Genomic DNA, 16,186 nt, shown 5'->3' with positions numbered 1-16,186 from the left:
ATTTGTCACCCAAATGCCTGATTTTTGCTGTTTGATGGCTTACAGACACCTAATACATTCGCCGTGTGCACCAAGCACAGAGGGATCCTCCTCCAGGCCAACAATGACAAAGACATGAACGACTGGCTCTACGCCTTCAACCCACTGCTAGCAGGAACAATAAGGTACACAGCCCGACATTTTGGCTGATTAACGTATTTTTCGGACTATAAGTCGCACCTGAGTATAAGTTGCATCAGTCCAAAAATACGTCAAGACGAGGAAAAAAACATATAAATCGCACTGGAATATGAGTCGCATTTATTTAGAACCAAGAACCAGGAGAAAACATTACCGTCTCCAGCCGCGAGAGGGCGCTCTATGTTTTCAGTGGTAGACTACAGGAGCACTGAGCAGCATCTCTGGCAGCATAGAGCGCCCTCTGGCAACTGTAGACGGTAATGTTTTCTCTTGGTTCATTTCTCTTGGTTCATGTCAAATTAATTTTGATAAATAAGTCGCACCTGACTATAAGTCGCAGGACCAGCCAAACGATGAAAAAAAGTGCGACTTATAGTCCGGAAAATACGGTACCTAGAATTAACCTAATCTAGTCTAGACCAAACTGACTTCTTTCTGGCAAACATTCAATGTCCCTAAAAGAAATGGCATTGCATTGTGTAATAAAATATCAAACTAAGTGGCATTTATTTTAAAGGAATTTGGCACAAACAAATGCTTAACCTTAAAATTTATAAGCACACTAGAGTTATTACACGTAAAACTATAACCATAAAAATGTTTCTTGAAATAAAACAAACTGAAAATATAAAAACATCTTATATTATTTTAGCTAGTTGCCAAAGCAACAGTTCTCATTTCCATTTAGTTTAACTTGGTGCACTTCAAAAGAAAGAAATCATATAAATATAAAAACTATAAAATGGCTAATAAAAATGATAAAAAACTAAATGAAATAAATCAAAATATTAATTAAAATTCTTGTGCATCTCATTGATACTGAAATTACACAAATTCACACACTAATTATGTTATTACTTAATTTATATAAATATTTATAAAGGCATTTATTTTAAAGAAATGTCCCAAACAAATAGTTAGCTATATAAAATAATAATCAAATAATCATTTCATTTTTTTTTATAAGTTTGTATTACTGTAATAATAACCACAATTGAAAAAAAATATTACATATATATATATTTAGAAAAGTTTTATTGTTGTTAACAGATACCATGTTTTGTTTCTAACAGTCACAGTCAGACTTTGTTTCTCAAGTATCCAAATACATTTTAGGGTGTGTGTGTGTGTGTGTGTGTGTGTGTCTTTCTTTCTTTTCCCCTCCAAATTTTCTTTCTGTGTTTTCTTCAGGTCAAAGCTGGCGAGGAGACGGTCCAGTCTGATGAAGAACTGAACGAGTGTACACACGCACAGAGATAGTGCTCATTTCTCTTCGTCTACCTTTACAACGTACCAAATGTGTTAACACTTCTAAATCTTTGTGGTTCTTGACGGTTTCTCTTGTATGTAGACCTGTGGCTCTCTTCTCCTCTCCAGCAAATGAACTTTCAGTTCCCAAACACCCCTCTCCCTCCCTCCCCTCTCTGTTATGTTATTGATTGGATTTATTCTGTCTTCAGTTTTGTTCGTTGTCATAACTGAACCTCCTTCAAGTAGCATGTTGTAATAGTCTGTTTGTGTGTGCACGAATCTTCAGAGCGGGTTCTGCTTTCTCTCGAGTTACTCTCGTCTGGAAACGTCATCCTTACTGTGTTGTCTGCCAGGAACATCTTACCCTCAGGAGAAAGTTGGTTTGCTATAAAACCCCTAATGCATTGAGTAAATGAATAAATATATTAATAAAAATATATAGATATAAATATATATAATATTATAATATATTACACAAAATCAACTTTCTCTAAAAGAAGATATATAGAAAAAAAATAGCTTTGCTCTAGATATTGCTAAAAAGAAGATTTTTAAATGGACCAAAGCACTGAATATGCTTCATTTTCTAAACTAGACAGAAATTGACCTTTGAACCGAATGTTATTGCAGTATTGGCTTAGTGGATTTGCTGAATCAAAGCAAGCCTTGATAGTGGGGCGTTGATCATGTACATACAGCCGTTTACTCGCACAGCCTGTCGCAATTAATTCCACATATCAAGGACATAAACATACCATTAGCAAAGTACAGTATGTAATCATAAGACATATAATACCAGGGAAAGAAAATGATGGTGATTAACCCTCACATATCGATCTTTCGGTAGCCTACAGGAGTATTCTGCTCTATTTAAATGATTTCCTCCGTAGATTAGATTTAAAAAAAAAAAATGGTGCAAAAGAATTACCTTGACACAGAACAAATGACCGAATGAATCCATTTGTACATAATGTTCAGGATTACTGTGCTTAACGCTACTCATGACGAGACATGATGCATTATGGGTTTCTGTCCTTGTTACTGTATTCCTGAAACACCATTTTTGGGGCTGTTTTAGCAAGAAAGATCTGATGCTGTGGCCTCTTCTGAAGACGGTTGAGGGAGATACTGATTGCGATTAGTTACAGTTACGAAGCGAAGGATTGAATTATTGGTGTGGTTTATTTCTGCTGTTCTGGGAAAAAATCTAAAGTCGGCAGGATCATTAAACCAGCCTTTGTTCCCCTTTAGAATGGGCAGGATCACTTTTTAATATTATTGAACATTTATCATGTATCTCTAGTGATTATCTTAACTTATTTTTTATTAACATGTGATCAGTGTTTTACATTAGACAACGGAAGGCAAGAAGGGCACTTTTCTCCTTTTTATTCAGCTGTTCCTCACTTATTTAAACGACCAGGTTTGGCCACTAAAATAGTTTGATCACTGTCAGTAGAAATCGGGCCATTTATGCAGTTCACTGCAGTTGCAGCGAGGAAAAAGGGATGTTAATGTTCTGCTTTTTTACGGTTTTGTTTTGAAAATCTTTGCTCTGTGCATTTGAAGACATGCAGTCTAGACACACGCGCTGAAGTTAGCAGTGATTCAGTTTGATGGTGACGTTTCGGCCATTTGGTTGAGCATTTAACAGTCCTCTGGCCAGACAACCAGGAGGAATTATCACACTGTCAGACTGAACACTGTCAATCCTAATGAAGTCAATATTCTTGCTGCTCATCATAGACTGCATTTTCTCTTCTCAAAGAACTTGCACTTTAGTGCACTTTCACAACAAACACATGAAAATGGCTCGGAAAGTCAAGTCCTTTGGTCAACCAGCCTTTAGGCTTCATCTGAGCTGTTTGATTGTTATGGCATCTGTGAAAATGTTCACATTGAATATTCAGATCCGGCACATAGAGTGCGTAATGAGCACTGAAGGTTTAAGTGTAAGTTAATGTTAGAATTTTTTGCCAGAGCAAAGGTTTTTGGCATCTTTTTTTTTTTTTTTACCATCTTTGTTGAGTGGCTTGATTGACTGTGTGTGATATTCATAATGAATTTCATTAACTGTATTTATTGTTTTGCAATGTATATATTAGTTTGCAGCTCTTTGCACATGTGTTTATACAACTAACAACAGAACAAATAAAGCTTGAACAATGTTTTTGTTGTTTTCTCAAATGGTTTTAGGTTGTGGTGTTTTTCTCATTGAAGTGGACTTTGAATGTACCTTGCGTTTCACTAAAAATGCAGGAATTATCTGATGAAAGAAGAATATCTTAATAACAATGGGCACTTTTCACATTTAGTCTATGGAGGGCAGAGTTATGATGAGGCGTGTTCATTTTTATTTCTAACATCAGGGAATATATTTTCTAGAAATATAACGTTTCGCTTTTCCTGACACTGTTACCGCTTTGTTTTTTGTGCTCACTCATGCATTTTTTCCCCACGCTGCCTTTGAAGCAACACTGGCATCACTGTATCACCCCATCATTCCCTCTCATTGTGATGAAACAACAGAAAGCAGTTCAGCCATGGCATTGACATTGTACATTTTTTGTCAGATTGGCTTCATTTTCATACTTTTGTAAATATTTCATGTTGTATGGAACTTGGATTAAAATGTAAATATGTCTTCTGTATTTGTAATAATTATAATCCATTCGCTGTATAGCCTAGATATGTAATGCATATATCTTAATTCTGTGTATGGTAATCTTGCACCATTGACCTGTTTAGTGAATGAGGTAAAAATAAAATTACAGCCAGTGCATTAGATGGATAATGGATCTCATTTTGTCTCTTTCTTTCATTTTACACAACACTTTGCATTATACATTTAACTTGTACCTATATCTACATTACAGCTGGTTATTTTTTTTCAAAGGCCGTTTAGTTCAAGTAACATTGTGCCAGTTATATCTCGTATGATATTACATTATTTAACTTCCTGAATTGATAGGGTTGGTAATTGTGAAAGAATTATTATTATTATTATTATTTACCTTATATTTTTTCATGGTCTTTGGCTACTTTGTCTTAAAGCACAGCACAGCAAAGCTAGCTTGTTTGTGTATTTTTTATTTATTAGTTTTTTAAAGAAATATATAAAAAGATAACTTGATTTTATTAAATGTTTTAACCTCTTGACAAAAGCATCTAACAAATAATTGATTACATAAAATACCACATTTGTTATAAAAAATAATGTGCAAAAATTTGTAAAATATTATGGTATTACATTTTATTTTAAGATGTCCTTGTTACAGTTTAATTATATGGTTAGGGTTTGGTTTAGGGTTACTTGCATGTAATTATACATAATTAATTACCATGTGTAACAAGGACACCTTAAAATAAAATGTTACAGATTATGCCTTTATATTTTATTTCTTTGAACTGATTAAGTAAAATCATCATTATTATTATAAAAAGAAAAAATGTTGTTCTCACCTGTAATATCTCTTAATAACCAGAACATTTACTAAATGAAATAAAGTATTGAGCTATATGAAGAAAGAGTATCTTGGAAGTAATTACGTTATTATTATAATTATCATCTTATTATCATGTCAAATACTTAGAACTTTTTGTATTTTATCATGTACTATTACAAAATCATGCTGTATTAAAAAAAAAGAAAGAAACTCATTTATGAAGGTAGGCTAACGTTACATTTCGGAGGATAGTCGTTTTGAGTAAATGAAGTAATCTATTTTATTAATCAATGTGATGAAATATCATACGTCACACACGTCACTACAGACTGCTCTACAAAATCAATCGTCAGTCTCAGAGTTCACGTTGGCAAATCTACTTTTTTCTCCAAATTACTTCCATACTCCTAAATCTTTTTCTGAGACCGTGGGCGGACAAAACCAGTCAGCCAATGAATAGCCTCCAATCTGAGCTCAGAATCTCTACGCCAATCACAGACGGCTAAAAGAATGACGCCACGAGCGCTGTAATCTGTCGGGCGTGTTCATTGGGAGCTGCTGCAGCGCTGTGCTCAGGCCGTGAATGAGGAAGTTCAGCAGAGACTCACGGTGCTGCTGTAGTGAGAACCTTGATCCAAAGAGTCATTTTAGGACGGAACCAACCTTCAACCATGGCTCAGTAAGTATACATTTCGCGTTTAAAATGCTTGGTTTAAATTCCTAAAACGGCTTTGTTTGTTTTTATTCAAATTAAATCTAAAATAGTGTGAGTTCTTGCTCATTATCAGCATTAATTGTATATATACTGATCTATCTACATACTGTACTATCCCAGCACTTTTTCTGTTCAAACGCCGCTTGTTAACAATGTCGAAGTCCCTCCTATGTCATCCAGTCAGATTGACACTTGTCACAGTCACTGATTTCAATAAGTTTGCACTCTATAATCAAATACTATGAATGTTGTTTCTCATAATCTCCATATTCTTGTTTTCACAGAGCAGATATCGCTCTCATTGGTCTGGCTGTGATGGGTCAGAATCTGATCCTGAACATGAATGATCATGGATTTGTGGCAAGTCACTCGTGCAGTTGTTTCTACATTTTCTTGCACAACCTGTTCTGTTGGCTCACATTCGGTGTAAGATGTTCCAACTGTTGTCATTCCTCAGGTGTGTGCGTTCAACAGGACGGTGTCCAAGGTCCATGACTTTTTACACAATGAAGCCAAAGGCACTAAGGTGATCGGGGCCGATTCCCTTGAAGACATGGTGTCTAAACTCAAAAAACCCCGTCGCATCATCCTCCTCGTCAAAGCAGGACAAGCTGTCGATGACTTCATTGATAAACTGGTAAAAATCAACATGAATCTACCGTCTTAGTTTGCTTTGTCACCAAGCCAAAGTGATCAAGTAACCCACTTTTTACCGTGTATTGTAGGTTCCTCTTCTTGAACCTGGTGACATTATCATTGATGGTGGAAATTCAGAGTACAGAGATACAACAGTGAGTTTGACAATCCAAACGTTTGGTCATATGAGGTGATAACAGTATTTGATCTAAATGTTCACGCTCATCACAAACAGAGACGTTGTAAGAGTCTGAAGGAGAAGGACCTTCTGTTTGTGGGTAGTGGAGTGAGCGGAGGAGAAGATGGGGCTCGTTATGGACCCTCACTGATGCCTGGAGGACATAAGGATGCCTGGTGAGGACTTAAAGAAGTCCACCTAAAAAAAAAATCAGATCTACGTATACATCTGTATATTTATGTGCATTGGTTGACGTTTCTGGAATCGTATTTTTATTTGATTCCTTCAGGCCACACATAAAAGATATTTTTCAGAGCATTGCTGCTAAGGTGGGCACAGGAGAGCCGTGCTGCGACTGGGTGAGTATTAGTTATCAACAGATGTGTATGCATTTATACAGCCTGTGAATGCACGTCTCCAAATTCTTTGGATATTTGTCTAGGTTGGAGATGAAGGAGCAGGACACTTTGTCAAGATGGTCCATAACGGTATTGAATACGGTGACATGCAGCTGATCTGTGAGGCATATCATCTGATGAAGGATGTGCTGTGTATGGACCATGCAGAAATGGCTCAGGTTAGACATCAACCCACTTCTTTAAATTCTATTGTTTTGTTATGTAGATGAACGGTCCATGCTGTTGTACTTCTTCAAATCCCCTCTGTATTGTCTCTTTTCTGTTTCCTCCTTCCTTGTTTCTTTTGTATTTTGAAATCCACCTCACCCTGTTCCTTCTGAAGGACTGTTTGGGTCTGCTTCCTCTTAAGACTAAATTTCTTTGTCTGGTTTTCCTATCAGGCCTTCGATCAGTGGAATAAGACAGAGCTCGACTCTTTCCTCATTGAGATCACTGCTAATATCCTGAAATTCAAGGACGCAGACGGCACTCACCTGCTGCCCAAAATCAGAGACAGTGCCGGGCAGAAAGGCACAGGGAAATGGACGGCCATCTCCGCTTTGGAATACGGTACACCTGTTACATTGATAGGTAAGATACAATCTTGTGTATTTCCCAGGTACGGGTGTTTCTCTGTTATTGTAGATATAAAGGGGAAAAGTCACTTGACCTTAGAAGAACATGTTGAATGAAGCGTCTCCATAAGCAGCTTTGCTGTTCACCTCTTCAGCTGTTTTGACATAAGTGGGATTTTCTGTTCTGGCTTTTGGTGTAGGCCTCAACAATAAGGATGGCCCGCTGTCCCGGGCCTATTGTGAATGTTTTGGGCCAGTGATTAATTGCTATTTATAAATGTACCATTACTTAATCTTGCACATTAATTTTAATACCTTTCAAACTTAAATAATTGGTTTTATGCGATGTGTTCTACATTTGTTTTTGCAAATTCTCATCAGAATAATGTTATCTCGCAGGCTAATGTAGATGAGGCATTGTTGAATAAGCAAGCACAATTTGTGATCGTCAAGTCAGATTTAGTTATTACGTATTTGCAGTTTTCACAGTGCACATTGTTTCAAAACCGCTTTATATAAAGGTGAGCAAGGTTAGATCACAATTAATGTGTTGAAAACGACAAATCAGCACTGTTTTGTATTTAAATATTTTTTGTATTGTATCGTGTTGTGTATTTCTAAATTAGGAATAAAAAAAAGAACAAAAAATGACAAAGGAAATTTAAAATTGAATGAAAAAACAAAAACATTAATATAAATAAATTATTTTATATAAGAAATATTGGCCTGGTCCAGTAGGAAAACAAAAATCTTATTGAGATCTGAGGTTTTGAACTTGTAGTTGTGTCTTCAGATGTTAGTTTAGGATCACTCAAATCACAAAAATCAGTAACACAATAATTACACAGATTGATGCATATCTTTTTATACAGATGTTTTGAAACTATTTTTTATTATGAAAAACGCTGTGTAAATAAATTTGACCTGACTTAATGTGCAGTTGTTAGATCAGGACATGGGCTTGTATATTTAGTGTCAATTAATGGACAAAAGGGCAGCACTGAAGCGTGGGATAGCAGCTATGATTGGCATGGAGGTAGAGGAGGGTTTTCTTCCCTCAATAGGTTGAATTCCAGTGCTGAGTTCAATGTGTCGGCTGTTTTCCACTTGATTTTTTTTGCCCTTCCTCCACTCGCCTCTTTCCACAGTTGTAGGCCTTGTATTGGGTTAAAATATAATACAAAGTCATGCTGAGTTCAGGGTTTTGCTTCCAGCCGCTCATGTTTGTAGATGTAGTAAGATCTGCTCTCACAATAGTCTGCCTGATTACTCTGTACACCGAAGAGAGCTACGTCACCAGTGTCATCAGAGCCAGGGTCTGGTACCAGATATGAAGTGAATTATACATGTGACTGGAGTCTTGAAGACACGGTGAATAGAGGCCTATAATATTACTGCTCTATAGAAGTTATAGATGAATCCGACAAAGAAATGTCATATTTCACCTCAAAATCAAAAAGTACAAATAAAAAGAGTTTGCACAATAAAAATGTATACATTTTAAGGACCAATAAAAATTTTAACATTCACATTACTGTGAAACGTATATCAAAAAATATTTGCACTACAATATTGGGAATTTGGGGGGAAATGTGCTTAATTTTATGAAAATAATGTCATAATGCACAACAATTTCTAAAAAATGTGAGTAAAAACGAAATATTTTTTTTTTATTAAAAACTGCAATTTGGTAACTTAGACATGCATTTTTAAATTTGAGATGTAACTGTATTTTAATAATAATAATAATAGTAATAATAAAATATCTAAGTCACCAGATTGCATCAATAATAATAATAACGTATTTATTTTTACATTTACATTTATTCATTTAGCAGACGCTTTTATCCAAAGCGACTAACAAATCAGGACAGTGGAAGCAATCAAAAACAACAAAAAGAGCAATGATTTATAAGTGCTATAACAAGTCTCAGTTAGCTTAACACAATACATGTAGCAAGGGCTTTTAAATAATAGAATAAATAAAAACAAAACCATTAGAATAAAAAAAAAGAATAGAGCAAGCTAGTGTTAGGGGTCTTTATACACACACACACACACACACACATATACATACACACACACATATACACATATATATATATATATATATATATATATATATATATATATATATATACATACATACATACATACATACACACACACACACACACACACACACACACACACACACACACACACACTCGGATTGAGTTGGGGAGGTCATTCCACCAGGAGGGAACATTTAATTTAAGTCTGTAAAAGTGACTTTGTGCTTCTTTGGGATGGCACAATCAAGCGACGTTCACTTGCAGAACGCAAGCTTCTAAAGGGCACATAAGTCTGAAGTAACAAATTTAGGTAAATGGGTGCAGAGCCAGTGGTAGTTTTGTAGGCAAACATCAATGCCTTGAATTTTATGTGAGCAGCTATTGCAGTGTCGCGTATAAATAAGGTCCAGTTGGTTGCCTGATTTGTGAGTAGCAGTAGTTGACACGCGGTTGAGATCAAAAGAGGCAAGCAGAGTGTGGAAATCAGCAAACAGAGGTTTATCTAGATGGATGTTGAAATCTCCAAGCATAACTAGGGGAGTACCATCCTCAGAAAAGGTTGAGAGCAACACATCTAATTCATCCAAAAAGTTACCCAGTGGTCCTGGGGGTCGATAGACAACTACAAAATGTATTTTAAGAGGGTAGTTAACAGTAACTGAATGAGATTCAAAGGAGCTGTTGATACCCAAAGATGGTAAAGGATTAAATTTCCAATCATTAGAGATGAGCAGACCAGTACCTCCACCTCTTCCAGTGAAATGGGGGGAGTGGGAAAATGAGAAATTATTGGAGAGTGCTGCAGGTGTAGCAGTGTCCTCTGGTTTGATCCAGGTCTCTGTTAGAGCCATGAGATTCAGCTTTGAATGACTAATAATAGAAGTAATGAAATCAGCTTTGTTTACAGCAGACTGGCAATTCCAAAGATCAATAGAAAAAGAAAGTAGTATATTCGCACATATAGGCAAAGTGCAGGCACGTGCACAGGTAGGGCTCAACCTGTGCAGAGCACATGCCCTTTTTGCCCTTATACTCCGAAGTGCCCTTTTTTTGGTGGTGTGTTTTATTTTTTTATTTTTTTATCAATGCTTTTGGTCACCCTTTACGTCTGTTTTACAAATATTTAGCAAATGAAAGTTCTTAAAACGAGCTTGTGTAAATCTTATTCGATCCTCAAGCTGTCAGTAAGATGATAACTCCGCCCCCTCTATATTCATTGAATCAACTGAAGTTCCACAGCAGCCGCACAGTAGACAACAGCTGACCTGAACAAAGTTTTGTGAAGGGTAAATAAATATCTTGTTTGAATAAGTACTACTAAACACTATGTCTATAAAGGCTCATATTTTATTTATTTGATGTCTGACTGACTCACTGACTGAGACATGTGGGACGTCGCCTGAGAGAGAGAGGGCTAGGCTAGCATTTGCCATCTAGTCATAGACAATACATAGCCAACACTTAAATAGCCTGTGCATATAGTAGCATTTCATCTTTTATAAAATGCGATTTTGGCCAAATGCATTTTACCACAGGAAAAACTGAGGGCTCCATCTATATAGCTACAAAACCTAGTTTGTAAGCTGTAGATGAAAATGTAATGTGATGCCGGTTTTAATGACGAAAAAAAAAATTTCACATTTGCACACATTCGCTGGTCAAAAACTATATATTGATAAGTAATACAACAACATATAATTTGTTTTTACCATCGGAAAATCATAACAGGTGCGCCCCCGCGCTGTTTCGTACTGGAACTTACACAAAGCGACGAGTGATCCTCGTCACCTAGATAACATATATTTCTATGAAATTTTTTCTTTGATTTATGATTGCTGATACACTTAATTTATTAACATTTAGGCTAATGTAGTAATGTAGTAGTAACTAAAAAAAAATTACAGAAGATCACTGTGAAATCTTTATATTTTATCATGCAGAATGTAATTCATGATTCATTCCAAGGCTTCATTTATTTGATCCAAAATACAGCAAAAACAGTAATATTGTGTAATATTTTTACAATTTTAAATTACTGTTTTCTATTTGAATATATTTTAAAATGTAATTTATTTTTGTGATCAAAGCTGAATTTTCAGCATCATTACTCCAGTTCAGTACTCTTCAGTGTCACGTGATCCTTCAGAAATGCTTTTCACTGCAACTGTACTTTTCACACTATTTTTATTTATTTTTTCATTGCTGGCTTATTTTAGGGAAAGTGTAGTGAATAAGAGACCTTCAAGAGACCAACATCCCTAGTCCACCACAGTATCAAATTTTTGCCAGGTAGGCGGATACATGTTGGATATGTTATAGTAACGGTATGGCTATAGTTTCTTATAATCTGGAATTGAGTTGGACATAATTACTTAAATTATATTTCAAAAAAGTTTGTCAAAAATACTTGACTCATTGCTCACCTTCCCCTCTTCTCAATGTCATTCATAATCATGTTAACCAAATCATACAAATTAGCTTATAAAACTAAACAGAATAGCTAAAAAAGAGAATATATATATTTTTTTTCTTTGCAAAGTTCATAAAAAAGTGCATAAAGTTCAATAAAAAAGATTTTGGTTTCTGTTTGGTTTTATAAGTTAATTTGTATTATTTTGGTTAACATGTTTATGTATGAGTCAAGTATTTTTTTCTCTATAAATGCAATTTTAAAAAAGAGGGAGTACACAAGAGCGATTCACCAACACAGAAACCTATAAATAATACAGACAAAAAAACTTTTTTTGCACTTACATAAATTTTGATTACTTGGTGGTTGCAGTGCAATGCCCCGTAAAGAGAGAAATAAGAAAAAGAAGGAGAGGGAGTGACAGCAGGCAGCCAAGGGTAGCAGTTCACTTACTTCATGGATTAGGCCAGTTTGTAGCAGGGAAGAAGAAAAGGAAGGAAGTAGTAATTCAGATGTAGAGAGAGAAGCGATAGATGATGTACAAGAATTGCTGGTGAACAAGATACAGGAGCCTCTGCAGGAGAGTTACCAGAAGGAGATGCAAGAGAAGAAAGCCAGTATGGAACTGCTAGTGTAGATCAAGAGAATGTGATGGAGACCGGTGTGGGGGAATTACCTCCAGATTACTAAATAATCTTGATATAAAAAAAGGGAGGGGGGTGCCCTTTTTCAGTTTCAGCACATGCCCCTCAAAAGGTCTGTGCACGGCCCTGGCAAAGTGTGCAGATTGTTAAGAATGCGCTGTCTACATTGTGTAATGTGTGGTTTGCAAATGGTAGTGATAGTAGGGATCTGGAAACACATGGTAAGAATTGGTTATAAACAAAAACAACTGAAACAGAAATAAAACAAGGAGAAGGAAAAATGAGAATGTATTTAATTTTTTTAATGCATATTTAAAAATGTTTATTTTAAATATGAGAATGTATTTAATTTTTATTTCTATACATATTAATGACAGACACAGTAATAGAGATTCATTTAGCAGAAATCCAAAGTGATTTTCGCTTCTTGTACAATCTTTTTAGTTTGTTAATATGATCAGATTGTTGTGTGTATGTGTGTGTGCTTCGACTATCTAATGTTTTAATGTTTCCTCATTTGGTCTCTCTGACGTGGTCTAACTGATTATAATCCTATTATGCGAGCAGAGATGCAGACTGTAACTGGAGATGTGTGTTGTGTTGTGTGTGTGTGTGTGTGTGTGTGTGTGTGTGTGTGTGGTGTCCTACACTAACAGGGGAAGCTGTCTTCGCCAGATGTCTCTCCTCTCTGAAGGATGAGAGGGTTCAGGCCAGTAAGAGCCTCACCGGCCCCCAGGGTGTCAAGTTCACCGGAAACAAGGCACAGTTTCTTGAAGATATCAGAAAGGTGGGATGGACTTTAAAATATGGAGCAATTATATCCATGCATACGTTTTCTGCATTCATGTTCAAATGTGCATCAGTTAATGTTAAGCATTGAATGGAGTTTATTAATAATGGGATGAATATTTACTATTGTTTCTTTTTCAGGCTTTGTATGCCTCAAAGATCATTTCATATGCTCAAGGCTTCATGCTGCTCCGACAGGCTGCAGTAGAGTTCGGCTGGTCTCTTAACTATGGTGCTATTGCTCTGATGTGGAGAGGAGGCTGCATTATCCGCAGGTAAGCAGGCTTTGCTCACAGTTATTTAAAAAATATTACATACAATTATATGCGATTATTTATCAGTTAAGGCAGTGTCTGATTAAATATTCCCACATGCACAGAAGTTAGGAAACTGTTTCATTTTACTACATCATGACTGTAGATTAGTTATGAATAAAGGTCACAAATCTTTCATTCACAGTGTTTTCTTGGGAAAGATCAAGGAAGCGTTTGACCGGAACTCTGAGCTGCAGAGTTTGCTGCTGGATAACTTCTTCAGCAAAGCTGTACAGGATTGTCAGGTACAGGAAGTGAGCCAAGGGGGGCCACAAATTGCTCTGTTTACTGTAATAGTGCCATTAAATATGCCAGAGAGAAATCAGTAGCACTAATGGCAGCCTGTTTATGTGCATTTATATAAATGTATATGTAAGGTACCTCTAAAAAGTAATGTTTACTTAGTGCCTTCCAAATATATACACCATGAACACGGTCCAAACTGATATTACACCTTCTGCTCCACTTTGATCAATTATTTATAGAATCTTACATAGTATAGCCATACAATTATATTTATTTCAATACTGCATGCAGCTACTTGCGAAACCATATACGGTACAGACTATTGTGTGTGTGTTTCTCCAGGATTATGAACAAGTTTGGAATTCATCAGTAAACTTATATTGTTGCAAGTAGCATTTCCGGATGGCATATCCTGTATTTAATGACAGTTTCATTTCATATTATTTAATGAAATTAATTTAAATTATTTAAGATCTATGCAGTCGAGTCGAGCGTAATCATGACGTTTGTGCATTGGTAGTAATTGATTTGTATGAGCAACAATATTTCAGCAATTATTTGGCAACATAATAGCATGCATGTCAGAATGTAACATTAAGGTTAACAGTTGGATTTTAAAGTCATTTTTCAGATGTTAAATATGGTCTTGTTTGGAAATGCATGTCATTTTGAAATGGAAATGATGTATGAACAGCGGTTTACTTTTTAAAAACGGATCTAAAGGTTTGTTGGGAATAATGGGGATAATATATGTAGAATGAGTTTTATTTAGCAGTATGTTGGTTGTGTTTTGCAGGACTCATGGCGTCGGGTGGTAAGTACAGGTGTGCAGCAGGGGATCCCCATGCCATGCTTCTCCACCGCCCTGTCTTTCTATGATGGATACAGGCACGAGATGCTCCCAGCAAACCTGCTGCAGGTAAAAATCTCTACAACACATAAACCCTCTCTCTAACTAACCATATGGGATATCACAGGGATTACTTCTGGACACTGGTTCTAGGCATTTGAAGCCCTTCGTATTCATATGGTAGAGGTTTTATTTTATTATTTATTTTAAATAAATTTGAATAAATTATTTTTGGTCTTTTCGGTTAGAATAAGAGTACTGTTGCTTCAGACTCTTTATGAGTCTCTCCTATTTATTTTAATACTCAAGCAGTTGTTCTCTCTTTGTATTTATCATTGCCTGAGCTAACATCACCTCTATCACTGTGTCACTATTCAGGCACAAAGGGACTACTTTGGTGCACACACATATGAGCTGCTATCAAACCCTGGAAAGTTCATCCACACTAACTGGACAGGCCATGGAGGAAAAGTGTCGTCCTCATCTTATAATGCCTAAAATCAAGAGTGTTATTAGGTTTAACATCAAAGAACATCATCTCCTCTTAATGAAGGACCAGAGCAGCTTAGCACATTCCTCCCGAAGAGCTGAACTTCAGCCCAAAGTAGAGCTCTTACCGAAGAGTGTTCAAATGCATATTTCTATTTGTACTAGATCATAGTGTGTACACTATTTGTAAGCTCTGTTCTTGTAGTTTTAAGGTCCACTGTTGCAAACACTGCTTTTCTGAGTAAGAGTGTTGTTTCTGAGATTCTTCTTGGTGTAGACCGGTCATGCTTCGCCCCCAGAGTTCAAAGAGTTAACCCTGGATTATGGGTAACTATTGCACTGCATTAGGCTAAATAAAGATTTCAATCCCTTTTTAATTAGCTTTTGTCTTCTACACTCACATGCTGTCTACTTCAAACAGGATTTACTCCTGCTTCTTTTTAACAGTAATGATAGATATTTAACTCGTTTATTTTTTATGTACTTCCACTTTGTCACCAGGAGAGGGCAGAAATGACTTTTTGGCGCAATGAGCTTGTTTGCTTTAGTAACGGGTTCAGTGATTATTCTTTCAGGATGAAATGATAACACATGTAATATAAAAGATAGGATTTCCTCTTGGTTAAGACGCACTGACTGCACCAATATACCTTATTCACCTCCAACCTGTTTAACCCTTGTTTGCTCCTCATATGAGAGCCACACTCATGGTCTTCATGGTTAAAAGTGACCGGATACCTGAAATTTATGGAAGAAAATTAATGCAGTATTTCAGATTCAAATAGAGACTAGGCCTTTAAAAAAATTAGGCAGAATAATACCTCCTGGTGAGAGCAAAAAAGAAAAATCTGTAATTTCATGGTTTCATAGAGAGGCTTGTGAATTCCCTAGTTATTTTAAAACATAATTGTTTACTTTTATTAGGTTGTGGATTTAAATGTATATTAAGGCATTCTCAAAGTCTGCTTTTTGTCAAGGTTTATATTTTTGTTGTTTTAAATGTTGATTTGA

The 16,186-nt window shown here is 36.0% G+C and overlaps 2 protein-coding genes across 2 annotated transcripts in view; both read left to right on the top strand.

The window, feature by feature from the left end:
- The window catches only part of kif1b (kinesin family member 1B), an 81,096-nt gene extending 76,871 nt beyond the window's left edge, over window positions 1–4,225 (top strand). Inside the window, exons 48-49 of the mRNA XM_059540444.1 lie at window positions 46–164; window positions 1,372–4,225. Coding sequence (XP_059396427.1) covers window positions 46–164; window positions 1,372–1,414 — 162 coding nt within the window. The 3' untranslated portion in view covers window positions 1,415–4,225. The remainder of the gene's footprint in view (window positions 1–45; window positions 165–1,371) is intronic.
- A 1,220-nt stretch (window positions 4,226–5,445) lies between these two features.
- On the top strand, window positions 5,446–15,552 carry pgd (phosphogluconate dehydrogenase). The gene is given in 14 exon segments (XM_059540582.1): window positions 5,446–5,487; window positions 5,489–5,556; window positions 5,877–5,952; window positions 6,050–6,229; window positions 6,318–6,383; window positions 6,464–6,582; window positions 6,696–6,765; window positions 6,849–6,983; window positions 7,206–7,395; window positions 13,144–13,274; window positions 13,418–13,551; window positions 13,736–13,835; window positions 14,633–14,755; window positions 15,065–15,552. Coding segments are annotated over 14 exon segments (1,539 nt in total). The 5' UTR covers window positions 5,446–5,460; the 3' UTR covers window positions 15,185–15,552.
- The last annotated feature ends 634 nt before the right edge of the window (window positions 15,553–16,186 follow it).

Source organism: Carassius carassius, chromosome 46, assembly GCF_963082965.1.
Source record: "Carassius carassius chromosome 46, fCarCar2.1, whole genome shotgun sequence".
Lineage (NCBI taxonomy): Eukaryota > Metazoa > Chordata > Actinopteri > Cypriniformes > Cyprinidae > Carassius > Carassius carassius.
Note: the sequence above shows the minus strand (reverse complement) of the source record. Positions and strands in the feature narration are given on the sequence as shown.